The 23,241-nt window shown below is 38.0% G+C and overlaps 2 protein-coding genes across 3 annotated transcripts; both read left to right on the top strand.

The window, feature by feature from the left end:
• Positions 1-273: 273 nt before the first annotated feature.
• LOC101882201 (uncharacterized) lies at positions 274-6,957 on the top strand. The gene is made up of 3 exons (XM_068219175.2): positions 274-389; positions 3,601-5,604; positions 6,366-6,957. Exon 2 carries the CDS (start codon positions 3,606-3,608, stop codon positions 4,410-4,412), a length of 807 nt encoding a protein of 268 aa, XP_068075276.1. The 5' UTR covers positions 274-389; positions 3,601-3,605; the 3' UTR covers positions 4,413-5,604; positions 6,366-6,957.
• Positions 6,958-11,142: 4,185 nt separating this feature from the next.
• LOC110439327 (uncharacterized) lies at positions 11,143-23,046 on the top strand. 2 transcript variants are annotated; one of them, XM_073944109.1, is made up of 4 exons: positions 11,143-11,363; positions 12,989-15,480; positions 18,392-22,137; positions 22,352-23,046. In XM_073944109.1, exon 2 carries the CDS (start codon positions 12,994-12,996, stop codon positions 13,657-13,659), a length of 666 nt encoding a protein of 221 aa, XP_073800210.1. In that variant the 5' UTR covers positions 11,143-11,363; positions 12,989-12,993; the 3' UTR covers positions 13,660-15,480; positions 18,392-22,137; positions 22,352-23,046. The 2 variants fall into 2 exon arrangements, with proteins under 2 accessions (XP_073800210.1, XP_068074017.1); XM_068217916.2 differs by having other exon boundaries at positions 18,392-23,046.
• The last annotated feature ends 195 nt before the right edge of the window (positions 23,047-23,241 follow it).

The following is a 23,241-nucleotide window of genomic DNA, read 5'->3' as shown; positions in this document are numbered from 1 at the left end:
ATGTTCTAAAATGGCCCTCTACTGTAAACTGACACTCTGGCTCTGAGAGAAAAGCCAGTTTGTAAAAAAAGTCTTGGTTTTGCTTGGTTAATAAATAATCAAACTCATTCAATGGCACAGCATCCTCTTTCACATCATCTCATAAACTTGATCTAATTAGTTAGTGCTGAAATATCGCATGGTATCGTGATATGGGTGTGAATTGTATCGTGTTGCATCGCAATATGTCACAAATGTATCGCTAATATATCGGATCGTATTCTTTGTATCGAGATGCGTATCGGATCGGCATTATAGCTTAGATGCCCAACCCTGGAGAGCAGACCATCGGGGGAGACGAGAGGGGGGACAAGGGTGCTTTGGCCTGGTTCGAGGCAACTGTACATAGTGTGAGTACGCCTAAAATGTACAGATCTTATGAATTCATTGCTGTTTTTCCACACGTAGTTCAAATTTGGTAATCATGACTAGTGTTTATGTCTCTAATATCTAAACTGGACCTTTCTCTCTCATACAGTATGTGTCTTATCAGACATGCATGGCAGTTTTAACATATGTTTTATACATTTCATGCTTTCTTGGCTGTATTTACACAGATGGTTCTCTGTATCCCCAAGTCCTCTTTGCGCTCTCTCATGACCCCTTGCCTTAACATACCCCCTGTTTTAAAAGACACCTAACAGCAGACTCGTATGGCCCCTCACTTACCCAATTAAATGTATTTTAATTAATAAACGGAAAGGCCAGAACCACAACATTAGTTATCAAAAAAAAAAGATAAATACAATGTTTTACTATCATTCTTTGAAGTTTTCTCAAAAATAAAATAAGTTTGTGCTCAATACATTGTCATTAGACTTTATTTTTTGGTATATTTGAACAGTTCAGATGCGAAAGCCGCTAAACGCCACTTCCACCAACAGTGAGATGATGGCATTGAGTGAATGATTTAGGCACGTACTACACCATCACCAAATAGATTTGCTTCAAATCATCTAAATCCCGGTGTCAGCACTTTCTGAAATAACAGGTTGTTGGCAAAAGCTGCTAAACGCCACTTGTTTACTCAAAATGTTGACATTGATCTACTTTCATTAAATCCCAGATATCAGAAATGACAGCAGATTGTTCAGATTCAATTAATGTCAATTTTAATGTTATTGATTAATGCACAGGTTTCAAACATTCAGTTTCATTCTGCTTTTTTCCTGGCGTACCACAGCGGAGTGAACCACCACTTACTTGACAGATTTATATATTTTTAACTTTGGGTGTAATGTGTTTTATGTTTGGTAAAATAATTTCTAATTGCATCTTTAGTCATTTTTCACGTAAATACACCGTCTTGTCCCAATAGGTGGATTTAGAGGGGTTTTGCTAAAAAAAGCAGAAGTGGATTTAGCTGGTTTTGACACAAAAAAAAATGTACCTTGTTAAAAACGAAAGAATTGTCTTAAGTGATATTTATGAAATAAAGGTATTTTATTTACTAGCTATTAACCTTATCATTACATATAAAGTGAAACTTAAAAAGTTAACTTAATCAGAGAAGCCTGATCGAAAATGCTCATTTACAAGAAAAGAGGTCTGATGGATTTAGAGGGTTTTGCATTTGAACTTACATTTCTCAGTAGCGTGGCGGTAGCGTCGCTATTTTCTAAATCAAACAGCTTTTCAGTAGCGAAGCTATTTTATTAGTCAAGTAGCGCAGTAGCGTCCTCAAAGCTACATTTACCAATCGCGGATCAATAAGTGACGGCAGCGACATTCACAGAGCTGTGAGGACGGTGTCTAGCCGATGAAAGTAAATCCATATGATGGCGAGCATGATGTTTTCTTCTTCCTGTTTTACGGTGGTTGACAACAAAGTTTTTGGTGCGTTACTGCCACCTCTGGTCGGTGACGTCGCAAACCAAATTAGGCTAACACGAGAAACTTCCTTGATAAAAAGATGACTGAAGGAGGGGAGTTATTTCTGAACTGAAGCAGGATTCTTCGTGAGCATACCTTGAGAAGTACATGTTAAGATGCAATAACTTAATTTCTGATGCTGTGCTCGAAAAATACTTTAGTAATTTATAGTAAGCACTGCTATAAATGATTGCATTCTGTAGTGTAATTCATTAATGAAGAGTTGTAAATATATATACAATATGCGCAATGCTTATATCAAAATATTTCTTTTTCTTTGTTTAAGCTGTTATATACTACAATGTGTTTCTGTTTATCACATATATATATATATATATATATATATATATATATATATATATATATATATATAAAATATACAGTATATATATATACAGTATATATATATATATATATATATATATATATATATATATATATATATATATATATATAAATATACAGTATATATATATACAGTATATATATATATATATAAATATACAGTATATATATATATATAAATATACAGTATATATATATATATATATATATATATATATATATATATATATATATATATATATTTATTGTTTTTTTATTTATAAATATATTTTTAATAAATATATATATTTTTTTATTTATATATATATATATATATATATGTATACATATAAATATATATATATATATATATATATATATATATATATATATATATATATATATATATATATATATGTGTGTGTGTATATATATATATAAATATATATATGTATATAAATATATATATATATGCACACACAGTTGAAGTCTTGAATTATTAGCCCCCTGAATTATCCCCCCTTGAATTATTAGCTCCCCCCTTTTTTTCCCCCAATTTCTGTTTAACAGAGCAGATTTCTTCAACACATTTCTAAACATAATAGTTTTATCAAATCATCTCTAATAACTGATTTATTTTATCTTTGCCATGATGACAGTAAATAATATTTGATTTGATATTAATAAAGACACTTCTATACAGCTTACAGTGACATTTAAAGGCTTAACTGGGTTAATTAGGTTAACTAGGCAGGTTAGAGTTATTAGGTAAGTTATTGTATAAACATGGTTTGTTTTGAAGACGATCGATAAAATTATAGCTTAAAGGGGCTAATAATATTGACCTTAAAATGGTTTTTACAAAATTAAAAACTGCTTTTATTCTAGCCGAATTAAAACAAATAAGACTTTCTTCAGAAGAAAAAATATTATCAGACATATTGTGAAAATGTCCTTGCTCTGTTAAACATCATTTGGAAAATATTTAAAAAAATAATAATAATCAAAGGCGGGCTAATTCTGACTTTACCTGTGTGTGTGTGTATATATGAAATTATTATTTTTTGACCCACCTCGAATGTCACTTGGCCCACACTAAAATTCAAAGCTAAATCCGGGCATGAAGAAATTGTTGTGCCCAACTGAGCCTGGTTTGTCTCCATCTTTCAATCAATAAATTGTCCAAATATGTGGAAATTTTTTTTTAAATTATTTAGAGGGCAGAATAATATAATCTCCTTTATAATATAAAACATGAAGCATGGAACATGACTCTTAAAATTGCACCAAAATGGTCATGAGATCATGTAGCTGTTGTTATTTGAACTTAAATTGATAAATGCAGTCTTTTTACTTTCATTTCAGGCCTGATGGAGGGAACACATCATCATGTCAAAACTCAATCATTGAAAAGAAAAGACAAAAGATGTGTCACCTGCACTCAGTGTGGAAAAAGTCTGACAAACAAACAGAGCCTCAAAAATCACATGCGGATCCACACTGGAGAGAGACCATTCACATGCACTCAGTGTGGGAAGAGTTTCAACGTATTATCAACCCTTAATGGACACATGTTGATCCACACTGGAGAGAAACCATTCACATGTGATCAATGCAGCAAAACATTTACGATGGCTTCATTGCTGAAGAGACACCTTCAAGTTCATAAAGAGGAAAATCCTTATTCATGCTCAAAATGTGGAAAGGGCTTCAAAATTCAATCAAATTTGAGAAAACATAAGAAGATCCACACCGGTGTGAAAGAGTACATGTGCTTTGAGTGTAAGAAGACCTTTATGACAGCCGAAGAATTAAAATTACATAACAGGACTCACACTGGAGAGAAACCGTACATGTGTTCACACTGCAGCAAGACATTCAGTATATTACGAAACCTGAAAACACATGAGTGGATTCACACCGGAGAGAAACCGTACAAGTGTTCACACTGCGACAGGAGATTCAGGCAGTTAGCAGACCTCCAATCACATGAGAGGACACACACTGGGGAGAAACCGTACATGTGTTCACATTGTGACAAGAGATTCAATCGGTCTAGCAATCTGAAAGCACACGAGAGGACTCACACTAGAGAGAAACCTTACAAGTGTTCACACTGCGACAAGGGATTCATGAAGTCAGCATCTCTGAAAAAACACAAGAGGATTCACACTTGAGAAAAACTCGAGCGAAAACTCGAGACTACAAGCGATTATTGCTGCAAAACGTTTATTTCAACTTAAACCCTGAAGGTCCACCTTAGAATCAAAGGAGAAGCTTTATTCATTATCTTTGTTGACCAGAGATTTACAAAGGAGTCAAGTTGAAAAGCAACAACTTTTAAAGATCCAGACTGCACTGCAAAAAATGCTTGTCTTGCTTAGATGTTTTAACTTGTTTCTAGTCTAAATATCTAAAATTTCTTATATCAAGAAGCATTTTCTAGACAAGCAAAACACATTGGCTGCGTCCGAAACCGCATACTTCCATACTATATAGTACGCCAAAATCAGTATGCGAGCCGAGTAGTATGTCCGAATTCATAGAATTCGAAAATCAGTATGCGAAAAGTACCCGGATGACTTACTACTTCCGGCGAGATTCCGGAGTGCGCATCCCATGCACGCTGCGCTATCCCATAATGCCCCGCGAGCGAATTCATGAATGGAAGTAAAGCGACGCAACTGACGCACGTAGGTCACGTGACCATGACAAAATGGCGGATGTAGTACGTCCGAATTCCATTCATACTTTTCACATTCATACTGTATAGAACGTACTTTTCTAACGGCCGAGTAGTACGTTTAAATTCAAATGCAGTACCTACTGAGTAGTAGGCGGTTTCGGAAGCAGCCATTGTCTTGTTTTGAGAAATAATATGCCAAAATTAAGTGAGTTTTTCCTTAAAACAAGCAAAATAATCTGCCAATGGGGTAAGCAAATTAATCTTGTTCTTTTCTTTTAACGTAAGATTATTTTGCTTACCCCATTGGCAGATTATTTTGCTTGTTTTAAGGAAAAACTCTCTTAATATTGGCATATTATTTCTCAAAACAAGACAATATGTTTTGATTGTCTGGAAAATTCTTCTTGATTTAGGAATTTTTAGATATTTGGATTAGAAACAAGATTAAAAAATCTAAGTAAGAAAAGCATTTTTTGCAGTGTGGTATGACAGTTTATGTTCACCGAGTCTGAGAGGACTCTTATGCCGAGTTCAGACTGCATGATTTTCAAAGTAGTCATGTGACAGATGTTTTCACGCTGCTTGACTATCTGGGCTAGCGTTTCGTCGCTGCTTTGTTTACACTGCAAGATGGATCGGCGACATGGACATTCACATTGCATGACTTTACTATAGGGAGAATCGCCGACAACTTCGTCCAAACTACGTCTCACAGCCAAAAACACGTCGTATATCTTTTGTTATTGACTACATAATGAGAAAGAAGCCTTTAATGGGGTAGAACATGTACATGTTTGCTCACCTGGGTTTAAAAGGAATTATCAATTTCTCCTCAACTTAAGTTGATAATAAACTAATTTCTTTCTGTATGAAATGTCAAACAGACACGGTTGCTCCAGAGTCCTGTCAAACCTCCACTAGTTTTTCCTCCATTTCGTGGGTCCAAATAAACCGAAAAGAGCGCTTTTAACTTCTCCCCCAGCCTCCCGCTGGCCTGCAGCAGATATACGCACACACACACACAAGTGAAAGCTGCTCTCTCATTGGTTGTAGGCGATGGCTGATGTTATTTTCAGTCAAAACTCAATTCACACGGCATGATTTGAATCTCCGACAGCTCCAGATATTCAGCACGCCAAATATCTCGAAGGCATCAGCGACTCATCGGCGATTCTCTCAGATCGCATCTTTGATCGTTCATACTGTGTGATTGTCACTCACGTGCACGAGCAGCGATTTGTCTGTGATTTCAGGCATTTGTCGGCGATTTCTCAAAACCTGTCGGCGAGCCAAAATCGGGGCTAAAATCACGCAGTCTGAACTAGGCATTACTAACAATATTTAAAACAACTCTTGTTGTGGATCCTGTCCTGTTTCAGGTGTGCTACCATTGGTCGAGTGAGCTGTCTCAATCGGCGCACCAATAAGTATTGGGTCCGCGCAGTGTAAAAGCCGTGCGCTTGCGCTGTTCTAGAGGAGCGCTTGGCTCACAGCCAGTCTCCTCACTTGTGTCGGCCGGACTGTACACTTGTGTTTTTTTTTCCGCTTGGTTTGATTGCGAGTGCTGTGTTCTAGTTTTTTCTTTGAGAGATTGATTTATCAGTTAAACTTGTGCTGCTCAGTTTATCGTCTGGTGAGAATTTGAACGATCTGTATGAGAATTGGATTGCCTGAGATCTTGTTTTGCTAATGGCTAACAGTGTGTACTTTACGAGAATTCAAGCATTGCGAGCAGTTTAGGATAATTCTGTATTAGTTAGTTAATGGAGGTGTTGCCACATGTGTAATTATGTTTGGGAGTTATGAAGTTTAGTTAAGCTACGTGCTGAAGATTACGGTTTTGTTTCTGCATTTTTCTTTGATCAGTCAGTTTAGTGGGTTGGGGTTTAGTTAGATTGTTTTGTTATATTTATTTCTTTGTTTTGGCAACGCTCCTGTTTTCTTTAATAATTTGATTGTTTAAAATTACATTTACCTTACATCTCATTGTCATTGTTTGACATTATCCATTAATAAATACTTACTTTTTGTTTCACTTATCAAGCGTCAGTGTCTTCTCCTCATTCATCCAGCATCAGTAGATTCTCTGATTGTTACGTTTCATCCATTTAATTATTTAACATCTTAAACACGTAACACCATTGGATTCACACTGAAGAGAAATCTTACAAGTGTGCTTGTTTCACAACTGGCCAAATTCACAGCATGACAGCAATCATGTCTGTTTCAGGCCCCGTTTACACTAGTGCATTTTAGTTTTAAAACGGCGTTTTAGATCAAAAACGATCCGCGTCCGCTTTTACCCTGCGTTTCTGAACATATCTCCGTCCACACTACGCCACCAAAAACGTATATCACTTGACCATTAGCGCACTCTGGGCATACGCGTTCTAGTATAAACAGGAAGCATGCGTCTCGCTCGGCATTTGGTTGTTGTTAGTCAACAAATACCGGTTGAACAATGAACGCGATGGCAAAGAAAGCAAGAGAGGTATTTTTGTGGACAGACGACGAGGTCGAGTTGTTACTAAACGTAACAAATGAATAACTGCACAATGGCGCCTAAAACAGACAATCGTGCAAACAACGCTCCCATTTCTGTGTCCGTGTTGTTGTTTACAGTGAAGGCTGTTCGGCGAAATATCTGACTGCGTGTCACCGCATCCCTAAGGACTGTTTGGCGAAATATTTGACTGCATGTCACTGCATAACAAACGACTGAAATGATAAAACTAGAGAAATCTCCACTGTGCTGCTGAGTGAGAGAGTGCTTCTCACTGAACAGCGCAGCAGCGATGACGTAAGCGTGCCGAGGCCCGTTTGTGGTGTGATTGCGGGCCGACGGGGGAGACGGGAGGGGGGACAAGCGTGCTTTGGCCCGGTTCGAGGCAACTGTACCTAGTGTGAGTACGGCCTTAGACTATTAAAGGGCCATGACAACCCCCCAACCTCAGTTGCGGCACATTTATAAACACAACACTGACGACCCATGTCTCCAATAGTGATGGGAAGTTCGGACCATTTTACTGACTCGGATCTTTGAGTCTCGTTCATCGAGATGAACGAATCTTTTCTTGAGTCATTTGAATTGAATTGAATTTCGTTCATTTGGTTCAATTTGGTCCCCCCACCCACCAACAGCTTTCCGCATTACCATTTCCTTGTTGGCTGAAGAATCTAATAAATAGACAGTAAAGACTGATTGAAAGGTTCATAGTATGAACATGTAAATCAATAAGAAAATTAAATGTTTACCTCTATTATGAGCAGTGGCGCAAAAAGGGGGTATGCAGTATATGTGGCGCATAGGGGCGCCACACATTGGGGGCGCCATTGTGCCAAAACTATTTTTGAAATTATCTATATTAAAAGTTTCAAATAATATATATATATATATATATATATATATATATATATATATATATATATATATATATATATATATATATATATATAATTTCAAAAATAGTTTTGGCACAATGGCACATATATATATGTTAAAAATGTTTATTTAGCATTTTATAGGCGTATAATATTGTATTTTATTAAATTAAAAAATCATCCCACCCCCATTTTTCATACCATATACATGTTTTTATGAATTTATTATGTATCATATAGATTCATCAGGCCTTTTGGTAACTTCTTAGCTCAAAATTATTTTAATTTTAGCTACAAACAAAGTTATAACATTTCAATTAAATAGAACATTTGTTTGTTTCTGTTTTTTTTTTGTTTTTTTACACTAAACATTTGAAAGTTTTTTTATTTAACTTTTAGCAGTTTCAGTCAATTGTTCTTGCAAAGACAGACCTTACACTTCTCACAGTATGCATGTGAGAAGTAATTGCAATGTTCTTTTGCCCTTTAGGACTCCCATGTCTATCATTTTGTTTTGACAAATGTAGTACAAAAAGTCCAAAAGCAAGGCTAGTCAAGGTGATATAATCATTTAGTGAGGGAAATTTAAATTGAGAAGAAATTTGGGGTGGTATGAGATGCATTTCTTTGCGACTTAACATGCTTAATGTAATTATACCTTTTACTACTTCATACTATTTCAGTTGTGTTCAGAACTGCAAAACTGTATTTTTTGAAGCATATTGATATCTTTATGAAAAAATATCTTTAATTTATTGATGGAAATATTTTCCACATTTTATCACTTGCCTGTTATAAAATATAGTTGGATTGAAGGGGGCACGCAAAAGTTGAAGCCGCATACCCATCAGTAAATGTGCAGTTGCGCCCCTGATTATGAGCTACATAATTTTCTAGTTTAGAATTATTATTATTGTTTTTCTTTACAATGTAACTTATACATTTCTTACAATGTAATGTACAAATTGTAACTTTGTAGAATTATATTTGGCTCCTTAAGATTTGGAAATATTGTTATGATTGTGGAATCCCCAATCAGGGGCCGGATGTCGGAGCCCTGAATTAGAAAGTAATGTATTTAATTTATTTTATTTTGTATTATTTTTGGCCTACTTTTTGCCAGCTGTAACAATGGAATTCGCTGTAACAAACCCAATGTCGGAGCCCTGAATTAGAAAGAAAGTAATGTATTTAATTTTCAGTTTGTTGTTTTTACGTCTGCCATTTTCAGTGTGAGTTAAAGCGTTGTCTCCAAAGGAACACCCTTGCTCTATTTTTTTAATGTAAGGCTCATTGGGTTTAACACAAGAGCCTTCATCGTCTTCCTGCGAAATGAGCAACAGAAATTTGACGTTTAGTGGCCATTTGCGCTGAACACGCAGTGAATGCAATGTATCGAGATTCTGCCATTTAAAAACAGCTGATCCATCTTTCAGCACTTTCATATTAGTCAGTAATATTACTGAAATTAATTTAAAACTGAATAAATATAGATTTAAATTTCTATTTAAAAAGTTGTGGGTGGCCAGAAAGCTAATGTGGGTAAATTTACAGGTCAACCCTAACCCACTGATAATCTAATGAGAATTAGTTGGCATGTATACAGTGTAACCTAAATTCAAAGCACGGACCATCAAAATAAAGTGTGAATGAATCAGCTGACCACTAACAACCACAGTACGCGTCTGTAAAAAAATGCCTGATTTTTTTTTTTTCAGGACAAACAAAGATTTATTTGACTAAAAATGTGCAGCACTAGTGTAAACGTCTGATATTTTTAATATTTTAGTGTAGTATTTTACACCATACATTTGCTCCATTACTGCCGCTACACGAATTGGGGTGTACACCCCAATTCATGGGGTGTAAACAAACAAACAAACAAACATGGCGGACGCGCGAACTCAAACGTCAAAGATGAGAAGCTGCGTTCAAGTAAATACAGCAACACAAATAATGATAATAATATTCAAGCCTCTGCCAGAGTCTGGAATTTGAGTGTATATAATCTATTACAAAGCCATCTCTATGTATACCTGGGCTGCCTTATATTATTACACTGTAGATTTCCACAGTTATGAACACTTAACCAATAGCATACAGAATATTCCCTTATAATTACTTTATTTATTTATTTCTGCAACCATATAACGTTCCCAGATTAAAGGTTATTTAAACATAGCCTTACTTACACAGAATGTTCCATCATGGTTATTTTAGGCAAGTTAAAATAACCATCCTGCAACATTCTAGGTTATTTTAAGGTTGCAAGAAATAAAACCTGAAAATAACCGTTCCCCTAGGATTACTCAGAAAATAACCAACTTAAATATAATAGGGGAGCGCTATATTCATTGTTGTTTTCTTTTCTCCAGAAATCAATGATAATCTTATATTATTATCACAGCCTACCTTAAAGAAACCTGATCAACCTAATTTATAAGACTGTGCCTAACCATATGATAGATACTACAGTAATTTTCTGAAATATTCTAGTAAAGTGTATTATATTTGTATTTAAATAGTAGGCCTATTGTGTTTTTTAATGATTGCTGTATACATCATGTTATACTATTAGCTGTCATGAACTGATGAACCATTGAGTATAGTTTTTACTACAGTAAACTGGTGCGAGTGTGCAATGTGTTAAGGTGACATTTTTTTTTGTCTGAAAATGTCTTTTAGTCACAATTAGAGAGTTTTATGTTGTATATCGGTTGTTGATGTTTTCTCTCTAATGAAAGGAGATATGGCGATTAGTGGATGCTGCTGTTATTGTCCTCTAGATGGCGGTAGTGCTGAGCACACAGTTAGCAGAGGCATTATCCGAGTAAAAGCTCAGAGCAAGGAAAACTCGTGTGGAGGTTCAGTGCTGAAGAAATCACGACAACACACTCCAGCTTTTATATTGAACCTTCTGCTGCCAGACTGTTTATCTGACGGACACTTCAGCTGCTTGCCTTTATTCAGTATATATTGGGGCTCAACTGTAAATTCCTCTACAGAAGCGATCAGGAACGCTGGACTTTGTTATTTCAGCTGATATTTCATACATAAACAGGTATGATTCTGTCCTTATTTATGTTTCTGTCCTTATTTATCAGTTCAAATCTTCAGAGGGTATCGCACAAAAGTAAGATAAAAGGAGTAAGATGTAAATTTCACTCTACCCTAACTGAATTATAATAACCCTGAGTCTGTTATTAGCAAGTACAAATTAAGCTAAACTATATTAAGTTACTAAAGATTTACTCGTAGCTCAAACCTGCCCATTTAGACACTGGAACTGCAAAAACTAATCATAAAGTAAACGCAACAGAAGCCTGGAGCTCCTACGGGACTCTTCTAGGTTTTTGGCGGTTAGTGAACCAACATTAAAGGTGCTCTACTGGACTGGGATGTGAAGCACTAATTAACATTTGAATTCTGTAAGCTAGACTGCTAGTTATCTTCATTTTCTTTAGTATAGTAATTTACTATTACACACCATTCACTCATTACTTAGTGGGCAATTCTTCTACTACGGGCACTTTTAGCCTTGTGAAGTTGAGTAAAATGAACTTGTACAAAATTAATGTAGCATCCCTGCTGAAAAATCCAGCTTAAACCAGCCTTGGATGGTCGGCCGGTTTTAGCTAGTCGACCAGCCTGGTTTTACAGGGTTTTTGGCCCAAAAACCATCAATTCCATCACATCTCAATATACAGCTTATTTCAATTCAATTCAGCTTTATTTGTATAGCGCTTTTACTATGCAGATTGTGTCAAAGCAGCTTCACATAAATGGTCATAGTAACCGAACAGTGTAGTTCAGTTTTAGTGTTTAAGTTCAGTTCAGTTTAGCTCAGTTCAGTGTGATTTAAATCATTACTGAGAGTTCAAACACTGAAGAGCAAATTCATCGATGCGTAGCTCTACCGAAGTGAAATAAAATTCAAAGTAAAATAAATTCTGGCAGTCAAACATTGTCCAAGATCATTTTTGTATCTAGTTTAACCAATCTTTCCACAATGTATACAATAATTATACATTTCTCAATGAAATAAATTAGTCCCTTAGGACCGAATGCTGAATTGCACACCTGACACACTCTAAAATTTAATATTAATTTGGTTAAGAGCTTATTAGAAAATGAATAAACTGAATTTGTATATTGTTTATTATAAATATTAATATTGAACGGAGCATGAACTCATAGATTTTAAATTCATTTTTAATGTGTGATAAGAAATTTTTAAACATTTTTTAAAAAAAATGTGTGTGGTGATGGAAATGACAGGGTGTGGTGGAAATAACAATGAATCTGTTCATGTAGAAAAACATTAGACATTCGTTTTCTTTTCAGTGTAGTCCCTTTTATTAATCCGGGGTCGCCACAGCGGAATGAACCGCCAACTTATCCAGCACGTTTTTTACGCAGTTAGATTAAATGATCTTCAACTTGCTGTTATTGAACCAATTTAAGCGTGGACGTTTAGCTCAGCTCATTGAAGTCAGGTTTTTGACTTTAATTCCCGCTTTTATAAACAATTTATGTAACAGCCCCAAAGAGAGCATATGAGAGCAAGAGTGCATTGATTTAGGAACAAGATTTTCAAAAAGGTCACCAAAGTGATCATGATTTCATGTAGTTTTTGTGTACTTTCAATACTTTAACCATCTATTTAAAATGCTGTTTTTATTTCAGGCTTAATGGAGGAGACACAGCATCATGTCAAACCGAGAGAAGCTGACTCACTGAAGAGAAAAAACAAAAAACGTGTCTCCTGCACTCAGTGTGGGAAGAGTCTGGCAGACAAAGACAGTCTCAGGAATCACATGAGGATCCACACCGGAGAGAAACCATTCACTTGCTCTCAGTGTGGGACGAGTTTCAGAAACTCAGGAAACTTTAATAAACACATGTTGATCCACACTGGAGAGAAAACACACAAGTGTGATCAATGCAGCAAAACATTTTTGAGGTCTATGGGGCTGAAGAGGCATCTTAAAGTTCACGCAGAGGAGAAGCCTTATTCATGCTCTGTGTGTGCAAACTGTTTCTCAGATCAAGGTAGTTTAAGAAGACATGAGAAGATCCACTCCGGTGTGAGAGAGTACATGTGCTTTGAGTGCGAGAAGACCTTTCGCACGGCTGAAAAATTGAAAACACATGAGAGGATTCACACTGGAGAGAAACCGTACATATGTTCATACTGCAACAAGAGTTTCAGTCGTTCAGGACATCTAAAAAGACATGAGAGGATTCACACTGGAGAGAAACCGTACATGTGTTCACACTGCGACAAGAAGTTTAGTCAGTCAGTACAACTGAAAATACACCAGAGGATTCACACTGGAGAGAAACCAGAGGCATGAGATCAGTGTCTAGAGTTTTACACATTGGTTGCATCTTAAAGGGCCATGAAACCCCCTTGTTTCAGCAGGGTGTTTTCACACCTCTACTTTGGAAAAAGTCAGAAAAGTGGGCGTGTCCAGCTCTGTTTAGGGGGGAGTGTCGGAGGAACTGTAGTGGGATGGTGTGGGAGTGTCTATTTTGGCACGCGCGAGTTTCAGAGTCAAAACACACACACGTGATGGTGTTTACATGGACATCTGTAGTCAAATAATTTGCCAAATTATTAAATGGTGGACTTTAACTGCAGTTTGGCTCTTTCAATTAGGGAATTCATTCATGCCCCTCGCGACAAACGAGATATTTGATTCGAGGAACTGCTCTAAGCGTGTATTTTTCATGCAATGTTTGATACCGCACGGCGAATGAGAGAAAAAAAAAACTCCACATTAAATACGGTAAAAACCCTACATGAGGTAAAAGTTTGGTTGTGGTGCTAACATGTTTACACTTGGTGCAATAGTTTGTTCGATACGAACAAACTGAATAAACAAAGACCACTGGTCGCCCACTTACCAAATCTGTAGAGACAGAACAATCACCAGCAACTAGAGCCGCGTCTTTATGAAGAGAAGACTACAAGCGAATCCGGATCTCAGCGTTTGCAGATGAGAACAGCTCTCAGGTAAACAATGTTCCTCCTTAGACACATAAGTTATTGTTGTCGAGCGCTGCGTACACTGTTAATCCACACGTGACTCCAGCTGAACTCTCACAGAGAGAAAATGAAAACGAAACTTAACTGCAGCAAACTATAAAAGCAACACTTCACGCTTGTTTTGCCAATACAACGTGGCGTCTCTGTCGTGTAAACACTGTGACAGTAATGAATATTAATGAAGTTGCACAATAGAGCGCGCTGATTGGTTTGAACCAAGCCTTACTCATGCATTAATGCATCACACTGTAAGACGTAATAAGACACACTCTGGCACAGACGTCCAGTCTACATGCTGGAATACACGCTATTATGTCATGACCGTGACGCAGCTTCAAAAATTCGTTTCAAACCGGAAGTACGAATTTGCTTGAAATAACGCAAAAACAACCAATTTACACTTTTTAGTGAAATATAGGTGTCCTAATAGTGTTTTTAGCAGTGTGGGACACATATACGACTGTCAACAGCTCAAACACATGTGTTTTGGTGTTTCGTGACCCTTTAAGGAACAGCCTGAATGGCATTAATTAAAGCATGTATAAAATACTGTGTAACCAGAGCCCAAAACTTATTTCCTGCCAAATCTGCCAATGGCCAGTAACATGGGAATGTATACCAGTCAAGTGTTTATACTGGACATGCAGTTATACTACAGTAACTCATAGTGATGGGTCATTCTGTAATGATTCGTTCATTTGATGAGTCCTCTCGAGGAGTGATTCATTCATTTGCACACATTTGTGCAGATGGAGGAGGAGATTAGTTGTTTTTTCGAGTCTTCTATCAGGTTTGAGTTGTTTGTTCATCACCTGAAAGACAGAAGCCAATCATATCTAGTCAGAGCTGGAAAAAGATTGGATCCGTTCATCTCTCGAGTCCTCGGTTCGCCACTTTAAACAAACTTAATACGCATCACAGCAGCTTATATCCACAATAATGATGTCATATATTTATCAGAGTACTGTTAAATATTAGCGCTGCAACAATGAATCGATAAACTGATCATCCTGGGACTTTGTATCATAGCCCTGCCCCATTCGGTTGAGGGGCCGACCGCTGGGCCCGGAGAGGAACCCCACTGACGTCTGTGAAAAAGGAACTCAAGTGGCATCTAGACTCTCTGGTAAGACATACATTCCTTGTTTAATACTAAAAGAAAATTGATAAATTCTGGGCATTTAATTGGCCACTTAAAAGGTTTTCACTGTGACTTGGGCCATCACCACACTGGTAGCTGACGTGCACCTTTCAAAAATGCGAAAGAGTGGGTGTCATCGACTACAGCTCTCATCTGATTGGCTGAAAGGTACGAGTTGCCCTGACTCTGCCAGGAAAGTCTCAAAAATACACACACACGTATCCAGGGGGAGTCGTACGTGAAAGAGGATTTGCACATTCTCATTCAGGATGAACTCGCGAGTTTTAAACATTCAAAACTTTTTTAAACATTTGCAAATGGTGTTTTGCATTTGTGAAACGTATTTTATGAAAAATGTCATTTAATTTTGTGCACGTGAAATTTTTTTTGTGAATATAAATAAATATTTTACACACGTGAATTTGGTTTTATGCCCTTGCAACCGAGGGTTAAGGGGAAGGGCTTCAAAATTGACCCCTAAGACCTGCACACATCATCATATGTCCTCGCGATCTCTTGCGTCATATGAGTTCAGATGATGGCAACTATTGTAGTGATTCCAGTTGCGTTATCTTTGTTTTTTATTTTCAGGAAATCACTGAAGCCATATATTATGTTATCATAACGATCTAATGTGGCAATAAGATCGTACGTGTACTGTGTATTTACACAGTGGCCATATTCATCAATGTAAACACACCAAAAACAGCAGAACATTATAGCAGACACTGTAAAAAGCCCATTGACAGCCACTAGACCAGGGGTCACCAACCCTGTTCCTGGAGAGCTACCTTCCTGCAGAATTCAGTCCCAACCCTGATCAAACACACCTGAACCAATTAATAGTACCTAAAGGAGCACTTGATAATTACAAACAGGTGTGTTTGGTCAGGGTTGCAACTAAAATCTGCAGGAAGGTAGCTCTCCTGGAATAGGGTTGGTGACCCCTGCACTAGACATTACTGACAGGAGATTCTAGTGTCATCAGAATGTTGAGGGACTGCTGTACAGGAGTTATTATTAGGGATTATAGGGATCGCAAAATTTAGCAGTTTTTATTTTAGGGTTTTTTTTTTTTTTAAGCATAACGGTAAAACATGTACGCGGTTATGATTATATTAAAACATGTGTTTGTTTGTTTGTTGTAAAAATTTGTAATAATGACAAAAATACTAATTAGTGGACCTTCTTACTTCCGGGTGCAGCTGGAGCTGGTGTATTCTGGGAAATTTTTCCTACCCCTTGGTTTCGAGTGTGGTCCTGAAAAATCTTCGTTTGAAGGGGTGTATACCCCTTGTCCTTAGTAGGGTTGTAACGGTATGAATTTTTCACGGTATGATAATCGTCTAAAACAATACCACGGTTTGACGGTTTCGCGGTATACGGTATGTTACAAATGTTACAAAATAATAGAACAGTGAAGCAAATTTGACTTTTTCCAAATAATATATTTTCAGTTACTATAAACAACACCACTTACAATGAACAAATAAAAATAAGAAAATAATAAATAATGTGTCAAAGTCCAAATAAAGTCCAAATAAACATGGTGCAAATCCTCAGTAAAAAATAGATATAAATATTTACTATACTATAAATAGTTACATAACAAAACTAGATTCAATATGGAACATCCTTAGGTTTTATGTGCCAGCATGGATATGGTTGTCTGTGGATATGGATTTGGATATGGTTGTCTGCAATGCAGACAAACAGCTGCACCTTCATTTGCGTCTTTTGAAAACAGCAAGAGCAGCAGTTCGTCTTTGCTGTGTCACTGTTTTGTCATGTTTCTGTGCTGCTGTGCATCCAAAAGTACTTAGTATGACAATTATTTCATGAAAAACTTTTTTTTTTGCGTTTTATTTAGCCGCGCATAAATGTATGCCTATCTCTCATTCCGTGTTGTTCAAAAAGCTTGGTCCACAAACAAAAGCGAAACCTATGCTTATTGGTTGTGATATAGCGAGTTTGAACCAATCTGGGCATGGAGGAGGGACAATGCATCAATGTATCGTGTCTGATTTGTCCGGAGACACAGTGACGAGCGTTTCTTTGTCAAATCAGCGTTGTCAAATGTTGATGACGTAACCGCACTGATTCCGGAGCCTCTGAAAGTCCGCAAATGTTATGTGATACAGCACTGGAAAGCTGAGATTCTCTTCTTTATGCCAATCTTTGAATTGTATGAATCAGATCAGCGGATCAAAAGTTATTAAACATTTAAGAGCAATACTTATTTTTAGCCGCGGGCGGCTGTCTCGGTCTTTAAGGGTTAAAACCGTTGATATGCAATTGTTCATGGTATGATAATCGTGCACGTTCAAATCGTGGTAAACCGTCATACCGGTATATTGTTACAACCCTAGTCCTTAGCCCTACGCCTTAAGCTAGAGAATTGGGACACCACTACCCCTTCACGGGCACATGCAAAACGAGGGGTAAGGGGAAGGGCTGAGGGGTAGAACTGGGATTGAGCCAAATTGTACCGAGATGGGGGATTCCACAAAAATTAAGTTCAGATAACGCTACTCATTTTGTTAATGAAGCAATCAAACAAGTGGGCCAATATTTGGGAATTGATCTGAGAACACACTGCTGTTACCATCCATCTTCAGGTGGAGCAGTTGGAAGAAAAAATGGTACACTGAAAAACAACTTGGCAAAATGTTGGGACATATGGGTTCAAGCTCTACCCATTGTCCTGATGTAAACGAGAATGAGAAAAAGACCAAAAATGAATTTGAGCCCGTTTGAAATTCTCTTTGGCAAACCACCACGTGTAGGTGTGAATGGGGGAAAACAGCCCCCTCCCTCATCAACAGATGTGTGCGAGAACGACATGTTGAGTTATTGTAAAGAAATGTCTCTTGTGTTGTCTGATGTTTGTGTACAGGTAAAGGCTGCACGGGGGAAGGCTGCTGAGACACCGATGCAAAGTTTGAGGCCGGGTGATTTTGTGGTGATTTGAGCCCTGAGGAGAAAGAGCTGGAGAGCGAAGCGCTGGTTGGGTCCGTTCCAAGTGCTACTGACCACTGAAGGTCGCAGAGAGGGCGATATGGGTTCATGCTAGCCACGGCAGAAGGGGTTCCATGACCTGAGGAGGATACACGAGGGAGTAGGAGAGAAAGAGGGGCTCTGAAGCTGTCTGAAGAAAACAGCGAGTTGCTATCTGCGTGAAGCAAGGTCACAGCTGTGGAGAAACAACAACACAGTCAAGAGGTGTGTGTGTGAAGCTGTAACTTCTGAGTTTAACACCAACAAAAGCACAGACCGGCGAAAGAAAGGGAGCAAGAAAAGAGAGTCGAATTGCTCTGCTTGAACATCATCAAAGCTGAAGATGGATGAGAAGATTCGTTGGCATCAATTCCAAGTGCGTGGAATGTGTGGATTGAGACGAACCACACTGATGTTGCTATTATTATCCCTGAATGTTCTGCTGTTTTCGTTAACCTAATTATAGCAAAACCAGTTGTGACACTGTAGCCTACATGAGAATGTCAGTAAAAGTGCCTAAAAGAGCGAGCAGTTCATGGCTAGACTGGTTTGTCATTCAAATGGGGAGATTGGATCTATATGGCCTGCACTGTAGTGTTGCCTGTACTAGGTATAGGTCTAATGATATTATGCTGTTTGCCATGCGTATTTAGATTTGTATCATGGTCAGTGGGCAGACTGGTTACAGCTTCAACATCACATGATTTTGACTATAACTGTGTCCTAAACCGCCGACTACTCAGTAGGTACTGCATTTGAATTTAAACGTACTACTCGGCAGTTAGAATAGTATGTTCTATACAGTTTGAATGTGAAAAGTATGAATGGAATTCGGACGTACTACATTAGCCATTTTGTCATGGTCATGTGACCTACTTGTGTCAGTTGCGTCCCTTTACTCCCATTCATGAATTCGCTCGCGGGGCATCATGGGATAGCGCAGCGTGCATGGGATACGCACTCCAGAATCTGAAGTAGTAAGTTTTTCGGGTACTTCTCGCATGCAGATTTTCGAATTCTATGAATTTGGACATACTACTCGGCTCGCATAATGATTTTAGCGTACTATATACTATGGAAGTATGCGGCTTCGGACGAAGCCTATGACTTTGATGATAGCGATAGCTATGTGAACATAGAAAAACCCGTAAACAAATTGAAGAAATTGACGAATTTAACAAACTTGACATTTCAAGAGTAAAATCCCTATTTGCTTGCTTGTATGAATTTTGGGTCTGTCCAAACAAAAACAGCAAACGGCATGAGTTGATATGTTCTGTAGTTAATCTTATAAGAGTGATTGTTTGCATGAAAATTGAGAGAAGAGTGTAAATGTGATGTATGTTTAAGGCCCCGTTTACACTAATGCGATTTAGTTTGAAAACGCACAAGTTTTGCTAAGGTTACACCATCCGTCCACACTACGGCGGAGTTTTCAAGCGCCGAAAACGGATAGTATTGGAAACGCTGGAGAGGTCGTTTTCATTCTAAAACGCTGCTGCTCCGTCTCAGTAGCTAGGTTTCCATCCAAAAATGCGAATGAACTTAATGCGCAAAACTGGATTATCACATTAAAGACGTGCGAATAAAGTAGCGTTTCCATCCAACGAGTCAAAGCGAACAAAACCGTTACTTCCTGATTAACTGGCACCAAATATCAACAGTAAAAACGGAATTTGCTGCAGTAGGCAAAGCTGCGTCAATCTGTTCTTCAACTAATAAATGACTTGCGCCTCAGAAAGCAGTCCTGCAATGAATGCGCGGTGACGTTTAAAGGTGTCAGACACGGAGCACAGATGCTCTTGATTCTGGAGGTCGTTAATAATGTAATAACACTAATACTGAAACGGTAAGGCGTTTTAAAATTACGAAAATAACATTGCCGATGTTTTACAGTGTGCTCAGCCTGATGGTTTCTTCATTCACTCACATTTTCATCATCACATGATCTCTTTTAAAAAAAAAATCACATGACCTTTTTTTAATGCGCTTGCTGGAGTTTGTGCGTTAAAAGTGTTTCCATCGTAGTTTATGCGCATCTTTTCTCATCTAATAAAAAGTTTATCCTACTCTGTTATGCGCATACGTTTTTTATGCGCATTTTTTAAATTGATCCACATCATGACGTTTCCATCAACTTTTTTTTTTATGCACGTGCAAAATGCGCATAAAAATAGGTGGATGGAAACATAGCTAATGTGCATAGGAGAAAACGGAGAAATCTGAAAACGGATTTGCTACCTGATTGGGGCTTTTGTGTCATTGCGTATCCTTCCCTTATTCGTCAAGCCCCTATCACATGACTATAACACATGGCTTTAACGCGACCTGAAGACAGCAGACCAGCCTTAACTGTAAAACAACAACACGGACATAGAAATGGGAGCGTTGCTTGCAATATTGTCTGTTTTAGGCGTCATTGTGCAGTTATTTATTTGTTACGTTTAGTAACAACTCGACCTCGTCGTCTGTCCACAAAAATACCTCTCTTGCTTTCTTTGCCATTGTGTTCATTGTTCAGCAGGTTTTTGTTGACAAACAATAACCAAATGCCGAGCGAGACACATGCTTCCTGTTTATACTAGAACGCGCATACCAAAAGTGCGCGAATGGTCAAGTGATATACGTTTTTGGTGGCGTAGTGTGGACGGAGATATGTTTAGAAACGCTAGTGTGGACGCAGATTGTTTTTTTTTTATTCTAAAATGCCGTTTTAAAACTGAAAACGCACTAGTGTTAACGAGGCCTAAAGCCAGGTTTATACTTCTGCGTCAAGTGACAGGCGTAACCCACGGCGAATGCAACGCGCGTAGCTGTGCATTTATACTTCTGCGCGCTGTCTCTGTTGGTCTGCATTAACACTTCCTAAACGCTAGTTTTCAGTGAGGTGTAAATGCTCCTCTGTGTCGAGTTTCTCCGCTGCTGTATTGCTTTTCCTGAACACTTCCTGGATGTACAAGTGACTCAAACTCGCTCATTTTGAGGCAGGAACTGGCGGACGTGCAATGAGGTAAACACAAAACAAAACTTTCCATCCGGAGCTCCTTCACGGGACTCCACACTTGTGAACAATCGCTCCATTGGGCTCGCACCATTCGTGCGGCTCTCGGTCCCGCCCAGACTCGTCAGCGCCACCAAGCCGACCAATCACAGAGCTTGCGCTACGCGTTGTTGCGACGTGTAGTTACATTTTTTGAGAGGTGCACGTCAGTGACGCCGACGGCCACGGCGAAGGGCTATGCGTCAACGCTGTAGCATACGCGTGCGTTTGACGCAGAAGTATAAATCAGCCTTAAGAGTGCTGTAACAACAACAGGATCCTATGTTGTGGATGATATGTTGATGGCAGATGACTGCACATTTACTGAGGAGTATGCGGGTTCAACTTTTACGTCTCACATGCATACTGTATAGTGTTAAAAAAATTCAGAGACAAAATGTCTGAAATGTTCTATTTTATCAAAAAAAAATTTCAAAAAGCTTTTTTGTAACAAAAATTTCAATAGTATTGAGCTAAAAAAAGTTACAGAAAGGCCTGATGTATCAATATGATACATAATACAATTACAAAAACATGTATACCCTACTGAAAAAAACAGCTCAAACCAGCCTAGGCTTGTTGGCTGGTTTTAGCTGGTCGACCAGGCTGGTTTTAGAGGCGTTTTGGCCATTTCCAGGCTGGTCTTAGCTGATCAGTCTGGGAGATGACCAGCTAAAACCAGCTTGACCAACCTAGCCAGGCTGGGAGCCCAGCCAAAACCAGCTATGTCCAGCTTAAACCAGGCTGGTCAAGCTGGATTTAGCTGGTCATTTTCCAGCCTAACCAGCTAGGACCAGGCTGGAAATGGTTAGAAACCAGACTGGAAATGGCCAAAACCCCTCTAAAACCAGCCTGGTCAACCAGCTCAAACCAGCCAACCAGCCTAGGCTGGTTTAAGCTGGATTTTTCAGCAGGGAAATGGATGTTGATGGATTTGATGGTTCCAAAACGATTAATAAACACTCTAGTTCCAAAAAAATGTGAATATTCTGACTATTTGTTAATGTGTCAGTTTTAGCAGGGTTAAGAATCTTTATAATCAAGTATATAAAATAGTAATAATAGCAGTGTGTGATTTCAGTCATGTGTCACTGTCCCCCTGTCTGGACAAAACCACCTCATCTGTAAAAGCCCAGGGACTGACTAGGGGGCGATAATGAGTACTTAATAATTAAAGATATGGCTTAAAAACATTAGAATTTGATTAAAAGTATGGCAATATTAGTGTGGGTTAAGCTTACCAATCTCTTATTACCCTATTTGTCATTGCAGTTTTCATTTTAAGGCATTGTTTGTTGTTTATTTCGCTTTCTATTTTGCGCTCCACGTCTCTTCACTCTTCTCTCCATTTTGAATGGAGAGAATGTGACTAACCGAGCAATGCAATAATATCCAGCTGCAACGGATCAATCCAATGGTCGATGGAGGGGGAGGGGTGGTATAGTTTTTTTATTTAATAAATTACCTTATTATACTAACATAAAATGCAAAATAAACATTTTTAACAAAAAAAATACTCGTGTATTTTTATTATTTGAAAGTTTTAATAAGGATAATTTTAAAAGTAGTTTTGGCACAATGGCGCCCCCATGTGTTGCGCCCCTATGCATACACTGCATAGCCCCCTTTTTGCGCCTCTGGTTGATGGTGAATTCATGATGAACTAATGATTAAGAGTGTTCATGATTTGTCTGATTGAAACAATGTTT

Source organism: Danio rerio, chromosome 3 (genome assembly GCF_049306965.1).
Source record: "Danio rerio strain Tuebingen ecotype United States chromosome 3, GRCz12tu, whole genome shotgun sequence".
Classification (NCBI taxonomy): Eukaryota; Metazoa; Chordata; class Actinopteri; order Cypriniformes; family Danionidae; genus Danio; species Danio rerio.
This window is presented reverse-complemented; position numbering and strand designations above follow the sequence as displayed.

Excerpts from the sequence above, each read along its gene's own strand:
- LOC110439327 (XM_073944109.1), top strand. The coding sequence starts at position 12,994 with ATGGAGGAGACACAGCATCATGTCAAACCGAGAGAAGCTGACTCACTG.
- LOC101882201 (XM_068219175.2), top strand. The coding sequence starts at position 3,606 with ATGGAGGGAACACATCATCATGTCAAAACTCAATCATTGAAAAGAAAA.